The sequence below is a fragment of the Somniosus microcephalus genome, chromosome 12 (genome assembly GCF_052327205.1).
Source record: "Somniosus microcephalus isolate GS21.2 chromosome 12, FLI_Smic_1.0, whole genome shotgun sequence".
Taxonomy (NCBI): Eukaryota; Metazoa; Chordata; class Chondrichthyes; order Squaliformes; family Somniosidae; genus Somniosus; species Somniosus microcephalus.
In genome coordinates, this window is record NC_140998.1 from 127,228,597 (window position 1) to 127,256,095 (window position 27,499).

The 27,499-nt window shown below is 44.7% G+C and overlaps 1 protein-coding gene across 1 annotated transcript in view; it reads left to right on the top strand.

Moving 5' to 3' along the window:
- The window catches only part of LOC147109517 (gephyrin-like), a 513,341-nt gene that overhangs the window by 426,326 nt on the left and 59,516 nt on the right, over positions 1-27,499 (top strand). The window contains exons 7-10 of the mRNA XM_086002318.1: positions 2,348-2,449; positions 24,102-24,196; positions 26,421-26,487; positions 27,193-27,465. Of these exons, the coding sequence (XP_085858444.1) occupies positions 2,348-2,449; positions 24,102-24,196; positions 26,421-26,487; positions 27,193-27,465 (537 nt within the window). The remainder of the gene's footprint in view (positions 1-2,347; positions 2,450-24,101; positions 24,197-26,420; positions 26,488-27,192; positions 27,466-27,499) is intronic.

Below are 27,499 nucleotides of genomic sequence, written 5' to 3' on the forward strand. Positions count from 1 at the left end.
TCAGATGGCTCGCTCATACACGCTATGCAGCCTATGCAGCGACTCAGCATTGACTTTAATGGGCCATTGCCTTCCTCAACGCAAAACACCTCCTTGCTTACTATGGTGGACGAATATACACGCTTTCCCTTTGCTTTCCCCTGTCCCAATATGCTTACTTCCACAGTGATCAAATGCCTTGATCAAGTCTTTTCCCTTTGCGGTACGGCCAATTTCATCCACTCTGATCAGGGTCCCTTCTTCATGTCAAGCGAACTCAAAAGTTATCTTTCCCAACGGGGAATCGCCACAAGTAAAATGACACCGTATCATCCCATCAGTAACGGACAGTTTGAGAGATACAACGCTATCATTTGGAACGCTGTTTGTCTTGCACTGAGGTCGTGCAACCTACCAGACCAGCAGTGGGAAACTATGCTCCCGGACGCGTTGCATTCCATCAGGTCTCTTCTTTCTACGTCCACCAATGTCACTCCTCATGAGCGATTCTTCAGGTTCCAGCGTCGCTCCACTCATGGGACGTCCCTACCGTCATGGTTGGCAGCTCCCGGCCCCGTGCTGCTCCGAAGCTTCGTCCGATCTTCCAAAAATGATCCCCACATCGACGAGGTGGAACTAACGGACGTTAATCCCACTTACGCGCACGTGTGGTACCCTGATGGCCGGGAGTCCACCATTTCACTCCGAGATCTGGCTCCCTGTCCAACCAGTCCCACGGACCCAACTGGTAGAGGAACCCATGGTAATGATGCCGACGCTCTGTGCTCATTTGAGGATGACGCCGTACCTGGGACATCAAGGGATATGCCGGCTAATCCACCGGATCAACTCGGGGAGCTGAGCGCTTCCCATGGGATGGCCACCCGAAGCCAGGACGCCAGTCAATCCCCGGCTACCAACTAAGATGACGCCAGCTCTCCGCCTGTGGGGATCCGCACCCGGAGTCACGATCTCCCCAGTCTTCCGCAGGTCGATCAAGGCGACACGGGCCCCATCGACCTACCAGTACAGACCAAGCGACCCAGGGACCAAGACACAGTCCGAGGAGACGTGCCTTCCAGACACAAGCGAAGATCTAAAAGACTGCGCCTATTCGTGGTCCACCTAATCCACTAGAAGGAAGTCGTCGGACTTCCAAAACTTTCAGGCGGGAAGGATGTCATGAATCTTATCATGACTCATGAAGTAACACTGGGCGGCCAGCTGGTGGCGCCGTCCAAGAAGTATAAATACTCGGGCATGGGCCCAGCTTGCTCAGGATGTTTCTGTAACCGGGAACTAATGATGTAACTAGAAATCTAATGGTTTTGAAACAGTTGATTAAAGCCTTGTTTTATACTCAAACCAAGCGTTCAGTAGTCTTTTTACATCACCCAGCATGCGACTCAATCGCTCCTTAGGTTGGTGGTTAAACCAGATCCATTTTGTCAGCCCGCAACTATCAGAATGGAAGGAAGAATGATGACTGAAGTTGATCAGATACCTGATGAGATCCATTTCACAAGCCACCTGATCAACATCACACAGAACAGAAGCACATGATGTCATTGCATTTCCAAGTCCATGTAGAATTGATTGACATGCACCAATTCTCCACAAACAAGTTTAAATGAAACAGTAAAGAAATATTCCATTTTTGGAGCGTTTGTAATGGAGAAGGAGCTGCAGTGCCAACTTTCTAACCAAGACTTAACAGCCAACCATTCCAGGAATAGTACTTAAAACATTTTTTTTCTGTGCACCGTGTCAGACTAGAATCAATTGTGATAATCAAGAAAAGAACTCCCTATCAAAATATAACTGAGGAAAAAAGGTAAAGATGATTAGCCTGTGACTTTAATGAATCAAGAACCACATGTGGGAGATCGGAAGGCATATTTTTCACCCAAAGAGTTATTCGAATGTGGAATGCTTTGCCATAGGTCGTGATCGATCCTAAATTGATTACAGCATTCAAAAAGGTGCTGAATAATTACTTGGAATAATTGTGAGAGAATATGGTGAGAGAGCATGAAAATGGATGGAACTGCATAAAATCAGCCTCAAGTGGGTCTAATTTCATCACAGCCAAGAATCACTGAATGGTCTTGCAGTTTCTGTGTATTGAAATATGACAATTCAGTTTCCCACAGAAACAGCGTGGAGTTCAATAAAATGTATGATATGAAAGAAAACGGAGTTCTGACTATGATTTATCCATTTTATAGAAACCAACATCAGAGTTTCCCACATTTAACTGGCTGTACTGCGTTCATACAGACCTCTTGCATTTGAGGAACTCCCTTGCTTCGCCTTTGCTTTCCCTAACTTTTCACTCTGTAGGAATTGGTTCTTACTTTACACCCAGGAAAGAGTCCAAGAGCGGGAGCTGTCAAACAACAACAACAACTGCAAAACCACTAAAGTGACGTCAAAACCAGGGAAGGAGCTGATTGGTAAGAAGGACCTGGTGAGTATTTCTACAGTCCAGTCGTTAAAGTAAAAGAAAGGTCTCTAGTTTAGAGTAAGTAGTGTGTAAAGTGAAGTACGGTCCCTAGTGTATTTAATATTCTTTAATTTAGAGGAAGTAAAGGGAGTAAATTAAGGGTAGGACATGGCAGGGCAGCTTGGCAGCGTGGAGTGTTCCTCCTGTGCTATGTGGTAAGTCAGGGACACTTTCGGTGTCCAGGGCGAACACGTGAGCAGGAAGTGTCTCCAGCTGCAGCTACTCGAAATCCGCATTTCGGATCTGGAGCATCCGCAAGGCTGAGATCTACGTGGATAGCATGTTTAATGAGGTGGTCACACCACAGGTAAAGAGTGCACAGGCTGAAAGGGAATGGGTGACCACCAGACAGAGTAAAAGAACCAGGAAGGTATTGCAGGAGTCCCCTGGGTCCATCTCCCTCTCCAACAGATTTTCCATTTTGGATACTGCTGGGGGAGATGGTTTCTCAGGGGAATGCAGCAAGAGCCAAGTCCATGGCATTACAAGTGGCTCAGCTGCACAGGAGGGGAGGAAAAAGAGTGGGAGAGCAATAGTGATAGGGGATTCTATCATAAGAGGAACAGATAGACGTTTCTGTGGCCGCTGACATGACTCCAGGATGGTATGTTGCCTCCCTGGTGCCAGGGTCAAGGATGTCACTGAGTGGCTGCAGGACATTCTGAAGGGGGAAGGTGAACAGCCAGAGGTCGTGGTCCATATCAGTACCAATGACAAAGGTAGAAAGAGGGACGAGGTCCTGCAAGCAGAATATAGGGAGCTAGGAAATAAATTAAAAAGCAGTACCTCAAAGGTAGTAATCTCAGGATTACTCCCAGTGCCACGTGATAGCGAGAGCAGAAACAGGAGAATAGACCAGATGAATGCGTGGCTGGAGAGATGGTGTAGGAGGGAGGGATTTAAATTCCTGAGGCATTGGGACCGATTCTGGGGAAGGTGGGACCTGTACAAGCTGGATGGGTTACACCTAGGCAGAACCGGGACCAATATCCTCGCAGGGGGGTTTGCTAGTGCTGTTGGGAAGGATTTAAACTACTTTGTCAGGGGGCTGGGAACCTAAGTGTGGGCCCAGAACAGAGAGAAACAAAGCTGGAAGTGAAAGTTAAAAAGTAGTCAGCAAATCTAGTAGGGAGCAGAAACAAAGGCCAACAGAAAAGAGGGTCAAAGTGCAGAAAAATATTAAACAGGCAAAGTTGAAGGCACTCTATCTAAGTGCACGTAGCATTCGCAACAAGGTGGATGAATTAATGGCACAAATAGAAGTAAATGGGTATGATGTAATTGCCATTACTGAGACATGGTTGCAGGGTAACCAAAGCTGGGAACTGAATGTTCCAGTGTACTCAACATTTAGGAAGGACAGACAAAAAAGAAAAGGAGGTGGCGTAGCGCTGTTAATAAGGAATGAGATTGGTACGGTAGAAATAAAAGATCTTGGCTCGGCAGATCGTGATGTAGAACTGGAATCAGTTTGGGTGGAGCTAAGCAACAGCAAAGGGCAGAAAACATTGGTGCGAATTGTGTATAGGCCACCAAACAGTAGTGGTAATGTAGGGCACAGTATCAATCAAGAAATTAGAAGTGCATGTAACAAGGGCAATACGGTAATCATGGGGGACTTTAATCTACATATTGACTGGGCAAATCAAATTACCACTAACGGTATGGAGGATGAATTCTTGGAATGCATGCGAGATGGTTTCCTGGATCAGTAGGTGGAGGAACCAACCAGGGAGCAGGCTATTCTGGATCTGGTACTGTGTAATGAGAAAGGGCTAATCAATACTTTTGTGGTAAAAGGGCCTTTAGGGACAAGTGACCATAATATGATTGAATTTTACATTAAGTTTGAGAGTGATGTAGTCCAATCTGAAACTAAGGTCTTCAATCTAAACAAAGGAAACTGCAAGGGTATGAGGGACAAGTTGGCCATGGTAGATTGGGAGACTACACTAAAAGGTATGAAGGTGGACATACAATGGCTAACATTCAAGGAAATAATGCATAATTTGCAACAAACATATACAGTATTCCTCTAGGGCATAAAAGCCCAAAAGGAAAATGATCCAACCATGGCTAACAAAAGAAATTAAAGCTAGTATTAAGTCAAAGGAGGAAGCTTATAAAGTTGCCAGAAAAAGCGGTCAGCCTGAGGATTGGGATCTTTTTAGAAATCAGCAAAGGGGGACCAAGAAATTGATAAAGAAAGGGAAAATGGAATATGAGCACAAACTAGCGAAAAATATAAAAACGGATTGTAAAAGCTTCTATAGGTATGTGAAAAGGAAAAGACTTGCAAAGGTAAATGTAGGTCCTTTACAGTCAGAGACAGGATAATTTATAATTGGGAATGAGGAAATGGCTGAGAAATTAAATAAATACTTTGTTTCAGTCTTCACGGAGGAAGACACAAAAAACCTCCCAGAAATACGAGAAAACCAGTGGTGTGGCGAGAAGGAGGAACTTTAAAGAAATTATTATTAGCAAAAAACAATACTAGCAAAATTAATGGGACTAAAAGTCGATAAATCCCAAGGACCGGATGACCTACGTCCCAGGGTTTTGAAAGAGGTGGCCATTGGGATAGTGGACGCATTAGTTGTCATCTTCCAAAATTCTATAGCTTCTGGAATGGTTCCTGCAGATTGGAGGATAGCAAATGTAACCCCGCTATTTAAGAAAGGAGGGAGAGAGGAAATGGGGAACTACAGACCTGTTAGCCTCACATCAGTAGTTGGGAAAATGCTGGAATCTATTATAAAGGATGCAATAACTGGGCACTTAGAAACTAATAGTAAGATTGGGCAGAGTCAACATGGATTTATGAAAGGGAAATCCTGTTTGACAAACCTATTGGAGTTCTTTGCGGATGTAACTAGTGGAGTAGACAAAGGGGAACCGGTAGATGTGTATCTGGATTTTCAGAAAGCCTTTGATAAGGTCCCACAAAAGAGGTTGGTGAACAAAATTAGGGCACATGGAATTGGGGGTAATATACTAGCCTGGATTGAGAATTGGTTAACAGACAGAAAACAAAGTGTAGGGATAAACGGGTCTTTTTCAGGATGGCAAGCTGTGACTAGTGGGGTACAGCAAGGTTCAGTGCTTGGGTCCCAGCTATTCACAATCCATATCAATGATTTGGATGAGGGGACTAAATGTAACATTTCCAAATTTGCTGATGACACAAAGCTAGGTGGCAGTGTCAGTTGCGAAGAGGATGTGAGGAGGCTTCAAGGGGCTCTCAACAGGCTCAGTGAGTGGGCGAGAACATGGCAGATGGAATATGATGTGGATAAATGTGAAGTTATCCACTTTGGTAGAAAAAAACAGAAAGGCAGAGTATTTCCTAAATGGTGAAAGATTGGGGAATGCAGATGCTCAAAGGGACCTGGGTGTCATTGTACATGAGTTACTGAAAGTGAATGTGCAGGTGCAGCAAGCCATTAGGAAGGTAAATGGTATGCTGGCCTTCATTACAAGAGGATTTGAGTACAGGAGTGAAGAAGTCTTACTCCAATTATATAGGGCCTTGGTGAGACCACACCTGGAGTACTGTGTACAATTTTGGTCTCCTTACCTAAGGAAGGATATACTTGACATAGAGGGAGTTTTTTTAATTTCATTTATGGGATCTGGGCGTCGCTGGCAATGCCAGCATTTATTGCTCATCCCTAGTTGCCCTTGAGAAGGTGGTGGTGGTGAGCCGCCTTCTTGAACCGCTGCAGTCTGTGTGGTGATGGTACACCCACAGTGCTGTTAGGGAGGGAGTTCCAGGATTTTGACCCAGCGACGATGAAGGATCGGCGATATACTTCTAAGTCAGGATGGTGTATGACTTGGAGGGGAACTTGGAGATGGTGGTGTTCCCATGCGCCTGCTTCCCTTGTCCTTCTAGGTGGAAGAGGTCGCGGGTTTGGGAGGTGCTGCTGAAGAAGCCTTGGCGAGTTGCTGCAGTGCATCTTGTAGATGGTACACACTGCAGCCACGGTACGCCAGTGGTGGAGGGAGTGAATATTTAAGGTGGTGGATGGGGTGCCAATCAAGCGGGCTGCTTTGTCCTGGATGGTGTCGAGCTTCTTGAGTGTTGTTGGAGCTGCATTCATCCAGGCAAGTGGAGAGTATGCCATCACACTCCTTACTTGTGCCTTGTAGATGTTGGAAAGGCTTTGGGGAGTCAGGAGGTGAGATACTCGCCGCAGAATACCTAGCCTCTGACCTGCTCTTGTTGCCACAGTATTTATATGGCTGGTCCAGTTAAGTTTCTGGTTAATGGTGACCCCCAGATAGTGGGGGATTCGGCAGTGGTAATGCCGTTGAATGTCAAGGGGAGGTGGTTAGACTCTCGCTTGTTGGAGATAGTCATTGCCTGGCACTTCTGTGGCGCGAATGTTACCTGCCACTTATCAGCCCAAGCCTGAACGCCATCTAGGTCTTGTTGCTTGCGGGCATGGACTGCTTCATTATCTGTGGAGTTGCGAATGGCGCTGAACACTGTGCAGTCATCAGCGAACATCCCCATTTCTGTCCTTATGTTGGAGGGAAGGTCATTGATGAAGCAGCTGAAGATGGTTGGGCCTAGGACACTGCCCTGAAGAACTCCTGCAGCGATGTCCTGGGGCTGTGATGATTGACCTTCAACCACCACAACCATCTTCCTTTGTACTAGGTATGACTCCAGCCAGTGGAGTGTTTTCCCCCTGATTCCCATTGACTTCAGTTTTACTAGGGCTCCTTGATGCCACACTCGGTCAAATGCTGCCTTGATGTCTAGGGCAGTCACTCTCACCTCGCCTCTGGAATTCAGCTCCTTTGTCCTGTTTGGACCAAGGCTGTAATGAGGTCAGGAGCCGAGTGGTCTTGGTGAAACCCAAACTGGGCATCAGTGAGCAGGTTATTGGTGAGTAAGTGCTGCTTGATAGCACTGTCAATGACGCCTTCCATCACTTTGCTGATGGTTGAGAGTAGACTGATGGGGTGGTAATTGGCCGGGTTGGATTTGTCCTGTTTTTTGTGGACAGGACATACCCGGGCAGATTTCCACATTGTCGGATAGATGCCAGTGTTGTAGCTGAACAGCTTGGCTACAGGTGTGGCTAGTTCTGGAGCACAAGTCTTTAGCACGATAGCCGGGATGTTGTCGGGGCCCATAGCCTTTACTGTATTCAGTGCGCTCAGCCGTTTCTTGATATCATGTGGAGTGAATTGAATTGGCTGAAGAATGGCTTCTGTGATGGTGGAGACCTCGGGAGTAGGCCGATATGGATCATCCACTCGGCACTTCTGGCTGAAGTTGGTTGCAAACGCTTCATCCTTGTCTTTTGTACTCATGTGCTGGGCTCCACAATCACTAAGGATGGGGATATTCTTGGAGCCCCCCCTCCCGTTAGTTGTTTAATGGTCCACCACCATTCATGACTGGATGTGGCAGGACTGTAGAGCTTTGATCTGATCCTTTGATTGTGGGATCGCTTAGCCCTGTCTATAGCATGCTGCTTCCGCTTTTTAGCATGCATGTCGTCCTGTGTTGCAGCTTCCCCAGGTTGGCACCTCATTTTTAGGTATGCCTGGTGCTGCTCCTGGCATGCTCTTCTACACTCGTTGTTGAACCAGGGTTGGTCCCCTGGCTTGGTGGTAATGGTAGAGTGAGGGATATGCCGGGCCATGAGGTTACAGATTGTGGTGGAATACATTTCTGCTGCTGGTAGATCTGTTCTGAATCTATACCATTTAGCACGGTGGTCGTGCCACATAACACGATGGAGGGTGTTCTCAGTGTGAAGACGGGACTTTGTCTCCACAATGTCTGTGCAGTGGTCACTGCTGCCAGTGCTGTCATGGACAGATGCATCTGTGACAGGTAGATTGGTGAGGATGAGGTCAAGTAGGTTTTTCCCTCTTGTTGGTTCGCTCACCACCTGTCGCAGGCCCAGACTGGCAGTTCTGTCCTTCAGGACTCAGCCAGCTCGGTCAGTAGTGGTGCTACCGAGCCACTCTTGGTGAGTGCAACGAAGGTTCACGAGATTGATCCCTGGGATGGCGGGACTGTCGTATGAGAAGAGATTGAGTAAACTAGGCCTGTATTCTCTTGAATTCAGAAGAATGAGAGGGGATCTCATTGTAGCATACAAAATTATTACAGGGCTTGATAAGGTGGATGCTGGGAGAATGTTTCCCTTGGCTGGGGAGTCTAGAACCAGGGGCCACAGCCTCAGGATAAAGGGTAGGCCATTCAGGACTGAGATGAGAAGAAATTTCTTCACACAGAGGGTGGTGAATCTTTGGAATTCCAGGTCAGGCAGCATCAGTGTAGAGAGAAACAGTTAACATTTCATGGAAGATGTTAAAGATAACAAAGTTTTAAGCAAGTCCAGAGTCCAGGAAAAGGAGGCAGAAAAAGAACAAAAGGGAGAAGTCTATGATAGGGTGGAGGGAAGGACTGATTAAATTATAAAGTGATAATGGTGCTAGGTAAAAGGTGATAATGGGGCAAGTGTAGAAACAAAAGATGGGTCCACAGGAGGTGTAAATGGTTGTAGCAGAATAGCAGAGGGGTAGGGAAACATGGCAACCTATCTACAAAAGCAAAATAGTGCGGATGCTGGAAATCTGAAATAAAAACAAAATGCTGGAAATGCTCAGCAGATCAGGCAGCATCTGTGGAGAGAGAAACAAAGTTAATGTTTCAGGTCAATGACGAAAGGTTATCATCCTGAATCGTTAACTCTGTTTCTCTCTCCACAGATGCTGTCTGACCTGGAAACCTATCTATTAGTTTTGAATGTTCTTTGGTCACAGTCATCCACACCATATTGTAATGGTGATTAGTCTCATGACTTTGAGTTGGATAAGGCCTTACTGCATCTAGAATAAGCCTGTTCAATGCTATCTGACAAGGTTACCAGGTAATCTAACCAGGTTACCTTTTGTAACCAGATTCAGTTGTCCACATTCTGGTACCCTGTCTCCCTACTTTTTGGTGACAGGGTACCAGAATGTGCACAATTGAATCGGATTGAATAGCCTGGTTAAGCCGAAGATCTTGCTGACGCGAGAGTTTATGGGAGGTTTTAGATTGGGTATCAGACTCCTGGCCAACTGTTGCTCCTTAGCAGTAAAGAGTTTTTGTATCACTGAGAATTGCTGGATGTGGCTCCACACTTATGCTTAATATGAATATTTGTTCAAGTGCTTTCTTAATTAAGGCCTGCATGCCAATAGTTGCTTTGATACACGAAGTTGAAAGCAGGCCACTAGCTTATGTACATATTGTATTGCAGTGGAAAATGTCTAGTGTGTCCCAGGTCTTGCTAAATACAATACTATGAACTTAGCTGAGGTTCAAGTGAAGCATGACGACCTTGTGACTTCCAAGTCTGTCTACTAATGAGGTCATCATTGAGCACTCAGTGGGTTTTGCAAACTTCATGGGACTGCAGTAGATATCACCAGTCACTCCTGTAAATGGACCCTGTGTCCCCTGCAATCAGGAGTAGGTACACCGTCGCAACCCAATAGCTTGTTTAAACAATAGTGTAAATTGAGGGTTGTAATGTAACAACAACAACATGCATTTATATAGCGCCTTTTACGTAGTAAAATGTCCCAAGGCGCTTCACAGGAGCGTTATCAAATAAAATTTGACATCGAGCCACATAAGGCGAATTAGGGCAGATGACCAAAAGCTTGGTCAAAGAGGGAGGTTTTAAGGAGCATCTTAAGGAGGAGAGGGGTAGAGAGACTGAGACATTTAGGGAGGGAATTCCAGACCTTAGGTCTAGGCTGTTGAAGGCATGGTCACCAATGGTGGAGCGAAAAAAATCAGGGATGAACAAGAGGCCAGAATTGGAGGAGCGTGGAGATCGCAAAGCATTGTGGGGCTGGAGGAGATTACAGAGATAGGGAGGGATTTGAAAACAAGGATGACAATTTTAAAATCGAGGCATTGCCAGACCAGGTGCCAATGTAGGTCAGAGTTTTGGGTGTGCTCCAAGTAGGTCTCTTGTGTGCACTGGATACTATGTTTTCACACGTACTAAATTGTGCATGGTGATGTCTTTATGGAAGGCGGTCTGAGAAGCACTCTAACAGGACAAGGCCGAAAGTAAATCAACAAACTGGTTTATTTTACATGGAGTACAAAATCCCACCATGCGTAGGTCTGTGTGTGGTTGACTGACTTGAGAGACACAGAATCATCTGATCACTCTTACAACTTTTTATGCCAAGGATTATACTGCCAAGCTGCCATTCAAAGTTACTACCTTGAACGAAATGCCACCTCCCTTATGTGGGAGCTTACAGCACCCGTATGACTTGGTCAGCCAAGCCCCCTAACAGGCGCATTGAATGAGAAGAGTCCTTGCTGAAGGCCAGATTTACAAATAATCTCAAAGCTATAGTGACGCACATAAAGAAACAGGGCTATTTCTGAGGGTTTAGTGATGATCGCCTTTCTAGATAGCTCATTAACACTTCAGATTATCATTGTAAAAACTAATCCTAGAATGCTGGCTTTAATGTTAAGTCAAAAAATACTGCATTTGATCATTTGTCATCACATTAAGTTAAAAATGTTTTTTTGAGCAGCAGCATGCTGGAGCTGCTACATATAGTTGTGGGGCACAGTTTAAAACCAACTAAGTTAGAAAATTGAATTAAGAATCATCACTTGTGTGTACCTGTTGGCCTTTCTGAGTGACATTTACAATGACATGGGAGTAGTTTGGATGCACTCACACACCTAAATTCCTAATTACTGTGTTCAGCTCTCTGCTATTTGTCATGTAAACTAAGGTTGCATTCACTTTGTGTCCAATTGATGCGCTTATTGGCTACTGTCATGGACACAAGCTCTCCTTACCCCATTATTGACCATCCCTTCCTCTTCTATCTCCTTCAACCTCTGCTTCTCTGCCTCCCATGACTCCTCTCCTACAATTAGTCCTCTACACCACTTCATACTACTCTAAACTGACCATATCACCCACAATTGTCCCATCTTTGAGTCCCTCATGGACAAGTCCAGGGCTTCCCCCATTGATCCTTTGTCTTCTGTGCATTGTTCGCTGCGGCACCTGTCCTTAGCTCTCTGTGATCAGTAATCCTAATTGTCTCATCCCATATTTCCAGTGACCATTTTGGTGAGCTTGCTCCCCGGTGTTTAATATCTCTGATCTCCTCCCTGGCCCTCTTATCACTTCCACTTCCCTCACTCCTGACCCTGTCAACAGATCATCAAACATGGGCCCATTCTGTACCATTCCAGAATGTTGTGCCCCTGGTGATCAAAGCTATGGCCATCCCTGAGCTCTTCATAAATACATCTATTTGCCTCTTTGTCCTGATAGAAATCTGGCTCATGAACAATAACTCCTTTCTCCCCTACCGAAGTTACCTACCCAGCTAGACATTGCACAGCATGGTCAGGTAAAAAATTTTTTTAAAAGGCTAATGGAATGTTAGCCTTTATATCTAGAGGGCTAGAATATAAAGGGGTGGAAGTTTTGCTACAGTTATGCAAAACCCTGCTTAGACGACATCTGGATCACTCTGTACAGTTCTGGGCACCGCACCTTAGAAAGGATATATTGACCTTGGAAGGAGTGCAGCGCAGATTCACCAGAATGTTACCAGGGCTCCATGGGTTAAATTATGGTGTGAGATTACATAAACTAGGCTTGTTTCCCCTGGAATATAGAAGGTTAAGGGGTGATTTAATTGAGGGTTTAATGATTTTGAAATGAATTGATAGAGAGAAACTTTTTCAGCTGGTGGGGGAGTCTAGGACAAGGGGGCATAAGCTCAAAATCAGAGCCGAGCCATTCAGTCGCCAAGTTAGGAAGTGTGGTAGAAGAGTGGAACTCTCTCCCACAAAAGGAAGTCGATGCCACCTCAATCAATTTTAAATCTGAGATCAATAGATTTTTGTTAGCCAAGTGTATCAAGAGATATGGAGCTAAGGTGGATGGATTGAGTTAGGATACAGATCAGCCATGATCTCATTGAATGGCGGAACAGGCTCTTGGGCTGAATGGCCTCCTCCTGTTCCTACTTTCCCTGTCCAAACAGGCACTATTGCAGTGTGGTCAACCTCCAGCACTCTCTGCCACCATTTTCTCCTTTTGTACGCCTCATCCTTTTTCATCCCTCCCATCTCTTATTTTAAGTCCTCATTGCCACTGACCTCTAAAAGTCCATAGCAACTTCTTCAATGAGATCCCCCCCCCCCCCCACCTGAGCCTCTGCACCAAGTGGCAACTCACCCATGGCAATTTCAACCTACGCATAAATTCCCCTTGCCGCCTCCTCTTCTCTGATCTCTTACCTTCCTGTCCTCATTCAATCCCTCTCTCTATAGAAACTCCCCACTCACTATTACGGCTACCCTTCAACCACACCATCTCCTGTGGCATTGTGACCAACGTTCCTGCTAAGCTGTGTGGCTGCACAGTCGTCTGGAGGTTCCCGCGCAGGCCGCTCACCGGCTTTTATATGAGAGCATGCGCAAAAATTTGAACAGGCCATGCAGCCACTTAAAGGGACTGCACACCAAAAAAAAATAAGAGGGAACATTGATTGTGACTTGTAAGGTTGTGATCACTGATCCTCATCGTCATGACCATTCACATCTTCCTGCCTACCTACAACATCATACCATCACTCTCTGAACCCAGAAAAAATGTTGCCCCAGTGCTCCCTCAAACCCCCAATTGCCTCTCCTCTGGCTCTCCATCCATTGCTTCGTTGCTCGATATGCTTATCCCCATTAAATCACTCACCACCTTCTATCCCTGTTCATTACCACAGAAGGCAGTTGAGGCCAATTCATTAAATATATTCAAGAAGGAGTTAGATATATTTCTTAAGGCTAAAGGGATATGGGGAGAAGGCAGGGACAGGGTACTGAATTTGGATGATCAGCCATGATCTCATTGAATGGCGGAGCAGGCTCGAGGGGCCGAATGGCCTACTCCTGCTCCTATCTTCTCTGTTTCTATTAAATGGTACTGTTCCTACCATTGCATCCTAAAGTTTGAATACCACAGACTTGAGCACAGCTGGTGCATAGCTGGCCTTGTCATCACTATCAGATCTAGCTCGACCATGTCAAATATTATTGTATCTCCCTGTCCAAGGCCAAATCCTCCTAGTACTTCAGGATCATCCTGGAGAGTAAGGACAATCCACTTCTCTTGGTTCAGCCAGATTCAGTAACCGCAGAGAGGGTAGGGAATCAGTAGCAGGAAGCAACGCTTGTTACATGAACTGAATAGATTATTTCAATCTTCCCAGTGTTCAGTTGGAGGAAATTCTGGCTCATCCACAACTTAATGTCTCAGTGGAAACTAGGAATTGAGTGAGTGTGCAGGGGTGGAAGGAAAAGTAATTGCGTAAGATGAACTAACTACATTGAGCAGGTAGGAATAGAACCATACAAGGGCAATCCATTTTGTGTGAAGGAGGACGGCATGGTTAACCATGGCGAACCCCATTTTGACATAAAGGAAGACATGAACATACAGCGCTCCCCAGTCATGAGCACAGGGACTGTGAAAGATAGTTGAGTGGTCAGAGGTTTGGTGGGAATCAAGGGAGCATGAGGTGGGAAATGTAGCAACATGAATAGAGAACTAGTTGACAGACAGGAAACAAAGAGCAAAGGAGACACTGAAGAAACTTGATATTGTTTAATTATGCAACTGACAAAAAGGTCAAATTCCAAGGGCAGAATTTTGCAGGGGGTCAGCGGGCATGATCAGTGGTGGGTCGGGTGGGAAAATGCTTTTTTTTTACAGCGGGTCAAGACCCCGCTGTCAACCTGTGCCACACGCCTTTCCCAAATGTCGGGTCTGCCAGCGCTGAGCAGGCCCGACATGCAGCGGTGGGGGAGGCAGTTGAAATCATTAGTGGCTTGTTTACAGCCATTTAACAATGCTTTTTTCCCCAGCTTTTTGATTGTGACAGGTCGCCCACCGGTTTCCCACTGTGCCTAGACCTCGTCAGTGAAGCTCAGGTGGGAGGTGACTTGCCATTCTTTCAGCTGATGAGTTGACAGCTTCACATGTCAAGTCAAAGCTCCCAGCTGAATCAGATATCTTTCCTTCGCCACTAGCTTTTCGAAACTGCATTTCCACTACAGATTCAGAATGCTGCAAGTCTTTACACAAGTCTCCATCCAGTCTGACCTCATGGCCTCTCCCACCATTGACAGATCGCTTCTGTCATCTCTGCTTCAGCTGCCATCTATTCCATCAGCATTGGTGCCCTTGAAACTATCTGACCTTGGTCCTCAGAATCCCACCACGATCAGCCCCAACACCAGCAGCACCAGGCACACCAGCAGCACCAAAAACAACACCAACCTTCTCCGCAATCAACTGATGCTGCTCAGGACAGAGGGCATCAGCACCCGACCACATTGCTGCCCAGGAGGCCAGGGATGGTCTCACCATGGCCAAATTTACTTCACTTGACGCTGAACACCCTGACTGCCACATGAAGCGCCAGGTTGGCACTACCCCACACCAACACCATAAAGCATTCCTACAATGCCCAAGCCATTCCTTTCACACTCCTTGCCATTGTGGGGAGTACCATTATATCTCACCATTCACTGCAATTCACTGAGCCACTTCCAAAGGTGCCCACAGATCCGTCCAAGAAAGCAAAGTGTTGAAAATAAAGGTTTCAATGTTTGACAGCACATTAACAGAAACTAACATTGGATAAAACACCAACGTGCGTACCCTTGTGTGTTGTTAGTTGGTATGATTGTACTAGGATGAGGGTGAGTGTGAGGGGTGGCGAGTGAGATGGGGAAGTGATAATGTAGATAGAGAGTGATAGGTGGAGGTGTAAGGTAAGTTGGTGTGAGTAAGGATGTGCAGGAGTAGGGTAGGGAAGGCAGAGTGATGGGGATGTGATGAGTGGCACAGCAGGATTAGGTTGAGTGTGGCTTTGTACCAACGTTTCATGATCTACTGAGGCCATTGAAATGTTTGCGCCACTGCAGCCTGGTCCTCCTGACCACATCCCTGCTTGTGTCCTCCTGTGCAATGTGCAACCAGGCTGCGTTGGTGTCCTTGGGAGTTCTCTTCTGCCCATTGGAAGGGAAGAGAACCTCCCTGCGTACTGTGACGGGAGTCATGGAAGAACCTGGGTGCAGCCATGCACCTCTGTGCAGTGATTGTCAGTGTTTGCAGCACCTCAATGCTGTAGAACACTGACAGCACAAATGTTAAAATCAATTTGCGCATGGTCCCTTTAAGGAAACTGTCTGATGACGCGTCATCAGACCTGCTTCCTTCAATTGGCCGGGAAATGCGCTGGGTGGGCTTGGCTTAAGCCCAATCAGGGGGAAATCATTTTGGACAGCGGACTGGAGCCGGCAGCAAGGCCGGGACCCACCACCGACTTTGCCCACCATGGACCCGCCGAGGTTGGTAAAATCCAGCCCCAAGTTTTTTTACATTGAATTTCAAATGTTCTTTTCAATAGTATTGGGAAAGTTTGAGAAATTTATTTATGGTGAAGTCTGCATCTTTGTAACTTTGCTGAATCTGAAGTGCAGTTCGAGTGTTTTTCAGAACACACTGTCAACTCGTTTTGCTTCCTAAGGTCTACTTTGCTTTTTTTTCACTTTTATTTTATCATGCGCAATTCTCTGCCAGCACCCTTCCTGAATCAGCCGCAAAATATACTTAAGAGCAACATAGTATAAATCAGTTCTCCATTTTTTTTAAATTTTCACCTTATCTGGGTAGCATGCCAGAAATTTGGAACTCACCAGGTTACCACACCACGGGTTGAGACATTACCACATTTGCTACATATAGTTTGTAATTTTTGTAGATGTTGTATGATAGAAGCTGGTTTTGTGCAATACAAATCATGAATAGGGTTTATAAAAACAAAGGGGAAATCTGATCTCTGTGTATTAGTCTCTTGAACACCAGAACATATTTGCTCTTTTTTTATGAACACCTTTAAATAACTTGTCAAATTCACACTGTGTATGACCTGCAAACACAGCCAAACTTACTAATTTCATTCCTCTCAAATGAACTAGACAACCAGCACAGTTACAAAACAAGGAAGAGAGCATCTTGCCCTGTATTTGCAAACAAAGGTTCAGCTTTTACAGGTACAATTTACACATACTTGGGAAAATAAAGTGCAGTTTTTTTACAAAACCGTAAAAATAGCAAAATTCCTTTCGCTGCGTCAGCTCCTGTTTTTACACTCCATTTTGCAAAAGGCTCTTTTCTTTCATTCTTTCAAGAACATTGCATTTGTTTCCTTTAGAGTATAAAGAAAATGCTTGAAATTATTAACAAAAGCACAATATTCTACATAGTGGTGTGTTTGACTTTTGAGTGTGTTCTCTTTTCTTTAAATCTGATTTTTTTTTCTTTGAAGCTGCCTTTGAGTGACATTCAGCTTGAGAGCTAAAACAGGCTTTCACGTTACAGTTCATTTTAATTTTTAATCTTTTGAAGAATCATACCCTTGTCTGCAACCTGAAGCCTGCAACCTATTTCTGGATCTCCTCTTGTGATGGTGGACATGTGCATGTTGTAGAATGAGCACTCTATTATAAAATTTACAGATCCAAGTTGAATTTCTAAACCATGTCATGGCAAAGAAAATATATTGGATGGCAATAGCTTCAAACCACAATAAGCATCCATTTTATAATCTGACTGTATATTTTAATTCTGCTTTTGCTTCATAGAATTACATAGAATTTTACAGCATCGAACCAGGCCATTCAGCCCAACTATGTCAATGTTTATGCTCCACACGAGCTTCCAGCCACCTTACTTCATCTCAGCATATCCTTCTATTCCTTTCTCCCTCGCCTACTTGTCTAGCTTCCCAGCATCTATGCTATTCACCTCAACCACTCCATGTGGTAGTGAGTCCAACATTCTCACCACTCTCTGAGTAAAGAGTTTCTCCTGAATTCCTTATTAGATTTATTAGTGACTATCTTATATATTTATGGCCCCTAGCTTTGGACTCACCTGCAAGTGGAAACATCTCTACGTCTATGTCTCTTGCATTTCAATGTAAAAATGTGCTATGACTGCAGATCAATTCCTTTGCAAGGAAGTATTTCTACTCCACAGTTTAGTCTTGAGGGTTCCAGTTGAAGCTGTGTATCTGTTTTTGAATTTGTGTTCTTTTAAAAGAATTTTTTTTTTGTAAATAATTAATTGCCACTTCCAGCTAATAATACAGTGTCTCTGTTCCTACAGACATTTGTTATATCTGTATCTAGATACTGAAAACTTTTTTCCTCCATTATCGTAAACATTCACTTTTTTATGTGCCTGAATGAATTTTTTGGACTCACCAAGGTGATGGATGTTTGTGATTTCCATTTTGGGCACTCAGTGATGGCATCCCTGGTCATGTATAGCATGGTTAGATACAGAATAAAGATCAACATATTCTGCCTCAACCCAGGCGTCAGACCTTGCTGCACCCACGTGATATATTTCTGTATGTACCAACCATGAGTTCCAGAGTAGGGCAGTTTTGTGTTGTGCGCCTAATTGTGCACCCACTGTTTGAAACTCACCAAACTGTTAGGGCAGGGTCCCATCAGTCTGATCTGGATTTGAACAAGAGTTGAACTAGAGTTAGAAGGTTGCTGTCTTAGCCACTACAACAGCCAGTTCCTGATGATATATTCTGTTACAAATCTCATCATCATAAAGAAACTACTCATGAAATAACACTGGACGGCCAGCTGGTGACGCCGTCCAAGGAGTATAAATACTCGGGCGTGGGCCCAGCTTGCCCAGGGACATTTTGTAAGACAGGAACTAGTGAAGTACAACTGGACCTCCATGTTCTGAAACAAGTTGATTAAAGCCTTGCTTTATACTCAAACCAAGTGCGTAGTGAGTTTTATTACGTCAATTTAATCAACTTGATATCGACTCCACTCTTTGGGTGATTTCGGGAACAGCCAGCTACGACTCGAACCGTAGAAGGGAACTCAGACAAGTAATCGATCCATCATGGAGAAAGTACTCGGACCCGCCCATCTCGACCTGGACCCGAATTCACTTACAGCTGCTAAGGTATGGAAACACTGGTATCGTACCTTTAGCAACTTCCTTGAGGAGTGTGGTGAGAATGTTCCTAATAAGTTACGAATGCTTGCTAATTATGTATCCCCTCATGTGTTTGACTATATCAAAGACTGTGTAGACTATGATGCCGCTATCCAAATACTACAGCTATATGTCAAGTCCCCAAACGAAATTTTTGCTCGGCATCTACTGGCCACAACTCGACAACAACCCGGGGTATCACTTGACGAATTCCTTCAAAAATTTCGCAGGCTCAGCAAGGATTGTAATCTTAAAGCTGTTATAGCTGAGCAGTACCAGGAGGAGTTAATTCGTGATTCCTTTATTAATGGGATTGCGTCTCCCTTCATACGTCAACGTCTGTTGGAGAATAAAACCCTCAAGTTACAGGTTGCCTATGACCAGGCATGCTCTCTGGACTTAGCAAAGAGGAATGCAGATACCTATCTTTCACCACATGCACAGGCTGCTGCTATCACTTTTAGTGACTCCTTCGATAGGCCTCGTGCGGAAGCCCTCCCGGATGAAGATTCCAACCTGGCTGATGACAACCCTACCCTAGAAGCCTTTACTGATGACGACCCTGCCCTAGCGGCATCTTGGCAATCTGGAAGGAAGTGTTTCTTCTGTGGAGGTGCGTTCCATTATAGGACATTTTTTCCTGCTCGTAACGCAACCTGCAATCATTGCAGCAAGAAAGGTCCCTTTTCTAAGGTATGCCAGTCAAGAGCCTCTGTTAGTAAGAAAGGCCACTTTTCTAAGGTATACCGGTCGAGAGCTCCTGTTAGTTTTGCAGCTACTATCTATAAAACTGCTCCTCCCCCAAGAGCCACTACTAAGGTTACAGCTGCTATCTATGAAACTGCTCCTCCCCCAAGAACCACTACTAAGGTTATAGCTGTTAAGGGTAAAACTGCCCCCCTCCCATCACAGCTATTTTTCCCCAAAGTCTGTCCCATGCAGCCACAAAGGTTTCGGTAAATGGACACATTTTGAGCGCACTAATCGACTCATGCAGCTCTGACAGCTTCATTAGTGAGCGGGCTGTCAGTAAGTTAGAACTGCGTAATTACCCCTCGGACAGGGAAATTGCAATGGCTCTGACGACACTGACTACCAATTCTTCTGGCTTTTGTCTCGTCGACCTTATTCTCAATGGCTGCACTTATTTCTCCACCTGGCTCAGGATGCTCACAAACCTATGCAGTGATGTGCTCCTGGGACAGGATTTCCAGAAACAATGCAAAAGACTCACTTTCGAGTTTGCAGGGTCAAAGCCGGAGCTTACTATTTCCAAAGTACCGTTTTGTGCGCTTTCGCCGGCTTCACTCGATGAGCCCTCCTTGTTTGCCGATCTTTCCCCCCGATGTAAACCCATAGTCACTAAATCACGACGTTTCAGCCAAGATGATCAATCCTTTATCGAGGCAGAAATCTCTCACCTTCTAGCTGACGGTATCATTGAGCCATGTTCATCTTCCTGGCGGACTCAAGTCGTCGTTGTTAAAAATCCTCTGAAGCAACACAAGAAACGTCTTTGCATCGATTACTCGCAAACTATTAATCAGTATACCGACCTGGATGCCTACCCACTACCACACATCGATGACATGGTCAATAACCTTGCCAACTACAAGGTATTTTCAACTTTTGATTTAAAGAGCGCATATCATCAAGTACCGTTAAAGGACTGACAAAAAGTATACGGCCTTTGAGGCCAATGGTCGGCTTTATCAGTTTTGTTGCCTTCCATTTGGGGTCACCAATGGGGTGGCCATCTTTCAACGGGCAATGGATAGCCTAGTCAAACAGGAGAACTTAACGGGCACTTTTCCATATCTAGATAATATCACTATTGCTGGTCATGACCAGAAGGAGTATGATGCCAATTTCCAGAAATTTTTTGATGTTCTCCGTCATCGCAACTTAACCTTAAATGAGTCCAAATCTGTGAAATTAGTACCATCAGTCAACATCCTTGGCTACTGGGTGGGCAACGGTGTCCGCTTCAGGAGCTCCCTCCCCCTACAAATCTCGGCTCTCTTCGTCAGGCACTCAGCATGTTCGCCTATTATGCGAAATGGATACCCCACTTCTCCGACAAGATCCAGCCCCTGCTTCATGCAAAGTCATTTCCATTGGAGGCAACGGCTATTTCAGCTTTCAACCTCCTCAAGCGACAACTGGAAAAAGCCACGCTTCGTTCCATTGATAAATCTTCCTTTCGTGGTCGAGTGCGATGCATCGGATGTGGCGATCTCTGCTACCTTGAATCAAGGTGGTCGACCCGTTGCATTTCTGTCCAGAACTTTGCAGGGTAGCAAGCTCCATTATCCTCCTGTCGAGAAGGAGGCTACTGCCATCATCGAAGCAGTACGTAAATGGAGTCATTTTCTCGCTTGTCGCCATTTCACACTTATAACCGATCAGCGCTCCGTGGCCTTTATGCTGGGTAACCAGAAACACACTAAGATCAAGAATAACAAAATACAGCTCTGGAGGATGGAATTGGCCGCCTTTGGATAGACCATACGTTATCGACCCAGCAAAGAGAATGTGGCCCCGGATACCCTCACACGGGCATTCTGCTCTTCTATGTCAACTTCGACTCTTGCGGAACTTCATACTGACTTATGCCATCCTGGCGTTACCCATATGTTGCACTTTGTGCGATCTAAAAATCTCCCATTTTCTACGGAAGATGTGAAAAGAACATGCTCCTCCTGTAGAATTTGTGCGGAATTAAAGCTGCAATTCTTCCGTCCATCGGATGGCTCGCTCATACACGCTGTGCAGCCTATGCAGCGACTCAGCATTGACTTTAAAGGGCCATTGCCTTCCTCAACGCAAAACACCTACTTACTTACTATGGTGGACGAATATTCACGCTTTCCCTTTGCTTTCCCCTGTCCCAACATGCTTACTTCCACAGTGAACAAATGCCCTGATCAAGTCTTTTCCCTTTGCGGTACGGCCAATTTCATCCACTCTGATCGGGGCCCCTCCTTCATGTAAAGCGAACTCAAAAGTTATCTTTCCCAACGGGGAATCGCCACAAGTAAAATGACACCGTATCATCCCATTGGTAACGGACAGGTTGAGAGATACAACACTATCATTTGGAACGCTGTTCGTCTTGCACTAAGGTCACGCAACCTACCAGAACAGCAGTGGGAAGCTATGCTCCCTGATGTGTTGCATTCCATCAGGTCTCTTCTTTCTATGTCCACCAATGCAACGCCTCATGAGCGATTCTTCAGGTTCCAGTTTCGCTCCACTCATGGGACGTCCCTACCATCATGGTTGGCAGCTCCCGGCCCCGTGCTGCTCCGAAGATTCGTCCGATCTTCTAAAAACGATCCCCTCGTCGATGAGGTAGAACTCACAGACGTTAATCCCCCGTACGCGCACGTGCGGTACCCTGATGGCCGGGAGTCCACCGTTTCGCTCCAGGACCTGGCTCCCTGTCCAGCCGGTCCCACGGACCCAACTGATAGAGCAACTCACGGTAATGATGTTGAAGATAACGCCCTACCTGGGACATCGAGAGATCTGCTGGCTGCCCCATCGGATCCACTCGGGGAGCCGAGCGCTCCCCGTGGGATGGCCACCTGAGGCCAGGACGCCGGTCAATCCCCGGCTATCAAACAGGATGAAGCCAGCTCTGCGCCTGTGGGGACCCGCACCCGGAGTCACGATCTCCCTAGCCTCCCTCGGGTCGGTCAGGGCAACACGGGCCCTGTCGATTCACCGGTACGGATCAAGCGGCCCAGGGACCAAGACACGGTCCGGGGAGACGTGCCTTCCAGCCATAAACAAAGATCTAAAAGACTGCGGCTATTCGTGGTCCGCCTAATCCGTTAGGAGGAAGTCGTTGGACTTCCAAATCTTTTAGGCAGGAAGAATGTTATAAATCTCATCATCATAAAGAAACTACTCATGAAATAACACTGGCCGGCCAGCTGGTGGCCCCGTCCAAGGAGTATAAATACTCGGGCGTGGGCCCAGCTTGCCCAGGGACATTTTGTAACACAGGAACTAGTGAAGTACAACTAGACCTCCATGTTCTGAAACAAGTTGATTAAAGCCTTGCTTTATACTCAAACCAAGTGCGTAGTGAGTTTTATTATGTCATACTCCTTTGATCTTTTTAGTGCTGTACAGACAAGGAAGATAAACAAATTCAGAAAATTCTGGCAACACTCAGCCCCGAACTTGTATGGGCTCTTTGGCTCTGCATGGTTTATTGTTTGTACATCTTGCTGACACTAGACATCTGCCATTGCTTACATCTTTAGAGAGAACAGACAAGTTGACAATTCAAGTGTGCAACAGCAAAATACTGCAGATGTTGGAAATCCGAAACAACAACAGAAAATGCTGGAAAAACTCAGCACCTCATCTTCCGATTAGGCATTCTGCAGCCTTCCGGACTCAATATCGAGTTCAACAATTTCAGATCATAACCTCGGCCCTATTACATTTTTTCTTGTAATTTTTCCACTCTTTCCCCCCCCCCCCTTTTCCTTTTTCTCTCTCACACCTGGCAGCTATCTCTTGCCCTGCCAGTACACTTCACACCTAATCTCAGCCTATTACCATCTCGTCTAGCTTCGAATACCTTTTATTGTCTCTTTTACTGCTTTTGTTTCTTTTACTTCTTTTGTCCGATCGCAGCCCTGCCTTCGATCTATTTTCTTTTCTTTCCAGTTTTGAAGAAGGGTCTGACCCGAAACGTCAACTCAAATTTCTCTCCACGGATGTTGCCTGACCTGCTGAGTTTTTCCAGCATTTTCTGTTGTTAATTCAAGTGTGCACCCTTTGTCAAAACTGGAAGATATTATTGATGAACAGAATTTAACAAGGAGAAGAACAGGAGTTTGTGGGGAATTCTAGACAATTAAAATCTCAACCTGATACCAAATTTAGATTTTTAATTGTTTTAAATTTATATACGTTGTAATTCTAGACCACAAAAGAAGTGATAGAAAGGAAGGCTCATCAGATGGCTCTGGCTATGCTGATGGGTTTGTTGACTGGCATTCTTTTGGGCATGCTGTCTTCCCCTTGTTCAGTTGCTTTTTAAATTCTTATCATCAACAACATCTTCCTGCTTTGACTTGTTTGTTCTCTCCACAGATGCTCCCTGACTTGCTGAGTGTTTCCACCCTTTTCTGTTTTTCTTTCGGATTCCCCGCATCTGCAGTATTTTGCCTTTTTGAGATAAGCAATTTTTTCATTTTGCATAATAGGTAACATTTTACTCTAAGCAGTGTGCTTATTGTATCATATTTCCAGATTGCTGTTTGCCATTTGTTTTTCTTTTGTTAAATATAATATTCTAGTACTGCAGCCTTCCTGTCTGAACTTAATTAGCTGTTTCTAAGGTTTGCTATGCACAAACTCCAGTTACAGAATATTGGGCGGGATTCTTTACAATGAAACTCTTAATTTGATACCAATTTTAGATGTTTAAGTTTTTAAATTTGTGTTTATTGTAATTCTAGGCCACTAAAGAGGTGATAGAAAGGGAGGCTCCTGGGATGGCACTGGCTATGCTGATGGGTTCATTGAATGTCACTCCTCTGGGGATGCTGTCTCGGTAAGCAATGGTTACTTCCGAAGTATGAATCTCTGTAATGGCATTCAGTAGGGTACGCAAATGTAAATAACAGCAGTATATCACACAGAATCTTTGGAAACGTGAACTTGACATTTTTGATTTTTTGTGACTTTTGCGCCCACAGTTATAACATAATAAAAAGAACATAAGAAATAGGAGCAGGAATAGGCCACTTGGCCCCTCGAGCCTGCTCCGCCATTCAACAAGATCATGGCTGATTTTCCACTCAAAGCCACTTCCCTGCCTGCTCCCCATAACCCCTCACTCCTTTATTTTGTAAAAATCTGTCTATCTCCACCTTAAATGTATTTAATGACCCAGCCTCCACGACTCTCTGGGGCAGAGAATTCCACAGATTTACAATCCTCTGAGAGAAGAAATTCCTCATCATCTCAGGGTGACCCTTTATTCTGAGACTGTGCCCCCGAGTTCTAGATTTCCCCACGAGGGGAAACATCCTCTCTGCATCTACCTTGTCGAGCCCCCTCAGTATCTTATATGTTTCAATAAGATCACCTCTCATTCTTCTAAATTCCAATGAGTATAGGCCCAACCTGCTCAACCTTTCTTCCTAAGTCAACCCCCTCATCTCAGGAATCAACCGTGTGAATCATCTCTGAACTGCCTCCAATGCAAGTATATCCTTCCTTAAATTAGGAGACCAAAACTGTACACAGTACTCGAGGTGTGGCCTCACCAATACCCTGTACAGTTGTAGCAGGACTTCCCTGCTTTTATACTCCAACCCTTTTGCAATAAAGGCCAACATTCCATTTGCCTTTTTGATTACTTGCTGCACTTGCATGCTAACATTTTGTGTTTCATGCACAAAGACCCCCAGGTCCCTCTGCACTATAACCTTTTGTAAAATCTCTGCATTTAAATAATAATTTGCTTTTTTATTTTTCGTGCCAAAGTGGATAACCTCGCACTTTCCCACATCTGTCAAATGTTTGCCCACTCACTTAGCCTGTCTATATCCCTTTGCAGATTCTTTGCATCTTCTGCACAACTTGCTTTCCCACCCATCTTTGTATCATCCGCAAACTTGGCTACATTACACTCGGTCCCTTCATCCAAGTCATTAATGTAGATTGTAAATAGTTAGTATAAAAGACTGAGAGGGGGATAGAGAATCCTTTACATAAGACTTTAAATGTTTCGGACCCAGGTCTGTGTGAAGTCTTTTTGACCTTACCTAACGAAACAAATGAAGAAACACAGACCCTTTCCTCTGATAAATCTAATTGAGCAGCCGAACTGCGACAAACATTTCTTTGCACTATTAGTTGGAGCTTAAAGTCCCAGCTTTTTGGTTGGGAGTCCTAAGTATTAACCACATAGTGGCAAACTCAGAAACGAGTTAACTTCATTAAGTGTTTCCGTAACAATGCATTTACCTTTTCCTTTGCTTGCTATCTTCTCACTATACACATCACTTGCTTAAGAGGACAGTCAGAGGACCACCCCACCAGACTTCCATCTCTTCTCTGAAAGTGGCTGTTTGGAGGTGTGAGAGAGAGCAGCTGGTTTGATAGTCTCTCTGAGCCACCCCCTTATTTCCTATGCTTAAGCACCTGTTGTCCATCATGGCACCTTCCAACCACAGCACAGTTGCGGCTGCATTCCGTGTGAAGAATTGCAGAGGAATCTCCGTCCCCTTATTCAGTTGTGCAGTTCATTGGGGCTTCAACACTCCATGCCACCCTTCACATTCAGAGAAGGTCAAATAACTACTGCAGAAAAATGTTTAATTTTTTACACTTCCTTTGTGTAACCAACACCACTAAAACATTATCTGGTCGTTATCACATTATTGTTTGTGGAACTTTGCTGTGCGCAAATGTACTGCCGCATTTCCTATATTACAAAAATGACTACACTTTAAAAGTACTTCACTGGCTGTAAAGCACTTTGGAACGCCCCGAGATCTTGAAAGGCGTAATATAATTACAAGTTTTTCTTTCTTTTCTTTCTCCAATTTCTTTATTAGGTATAACAACAATGTAGATTTATATAACTCCTTTAAAATAAAGAACACCCTATGTCACTTCACAAATAGGTGATAAAGGAGAGGTCAAGTTTATTTTTAGGGGTGGGTTGATGAGGCAGAACAGCTGTTTTCATGTTTTTCAAGATAATGTCACTGTCTGTTATATATAAAATGTGCATCTGCTTATAATTATTTTATTTCTATTGTCAGACCTGTATGTGGAATAAGGGGCAAAACTCTGATTATTAATCTGCCTGGTAGCAAGAAAGGTTCACAGGTAGGAGCCACGATTACTTTCATTGTTTCTGTGCTGGAGATTGTGACCCTGTTTATGTAGTACATACAAGCATAGTCAATTGACTGCTTCATTCTCTCTTATCCCATCTTCTGTTCTGACTACCTTCCTTTCCCGGGCAAAATGCAATGTATATGTTTATATCCCAGTTGTATCTACACATCATGTTAGCTGCTTCATTGCATATCTGTGTTGCTATGTCAAGATGCATGCCAAAACTCTCTCTTTCTGTGCACCACATTGTTCAGACCAGAAGTTGAGACTTGGCATCAAAAGGTTTTTGTGGAAAGATTTCCATTGTTTATGTGGGCCCAGCAAAATGCATTGAGTATTTAAACTATAAAAACAATTTGCCTATTATCCACGGTGCTCAAGAATATCCTTGAACAAACAGCGACCATTAACTTAGCAGTGTTACTGCCATCAATGAACAGAAAACCCATGAAATAGTCCCTGTGGCTACAACATTACAAATGTGACAGAACCAATTTTTGTACTCCGCTAAACCATTGCTTCTTGCCTGACTTATGAAGCCATCATCTATACAGAGGATGGGAATGTCCCTTATTTTGAGTGGTTTCTTTTGTTTTTATTAATTTCTTATAAACCCTATTAACAAAATTACATGTTAACTGACAGCTTTATATTCCTTAGAAGTTTATAATCTGACTTTTAAATTATGTGCAGGAATGCTTCCAGTTTATACTACCTGCCCTACCTCATGCTATCGACTTGTTGCGGGATGCAATTGTGAAAGTAAAAGAAGTTCATGATGAGCTGGAGGACCTTCCATCACCTCCACCACCATTGTCTCCTCCCCCTACCACCAGCCCACACAAACAGACAGAAGACAAAGGTGTTCAGTGTGAAGATGAGGAGGAAGAGAAGAAAGACAGTGGAGTGGCTTCAACTGAAGAGAGTTCATCCTCGCACATTACTGCAGCAGCCATAGCAGCCAAGGTAAGAAACTGCCCACTGAATAGGGGTATTCATA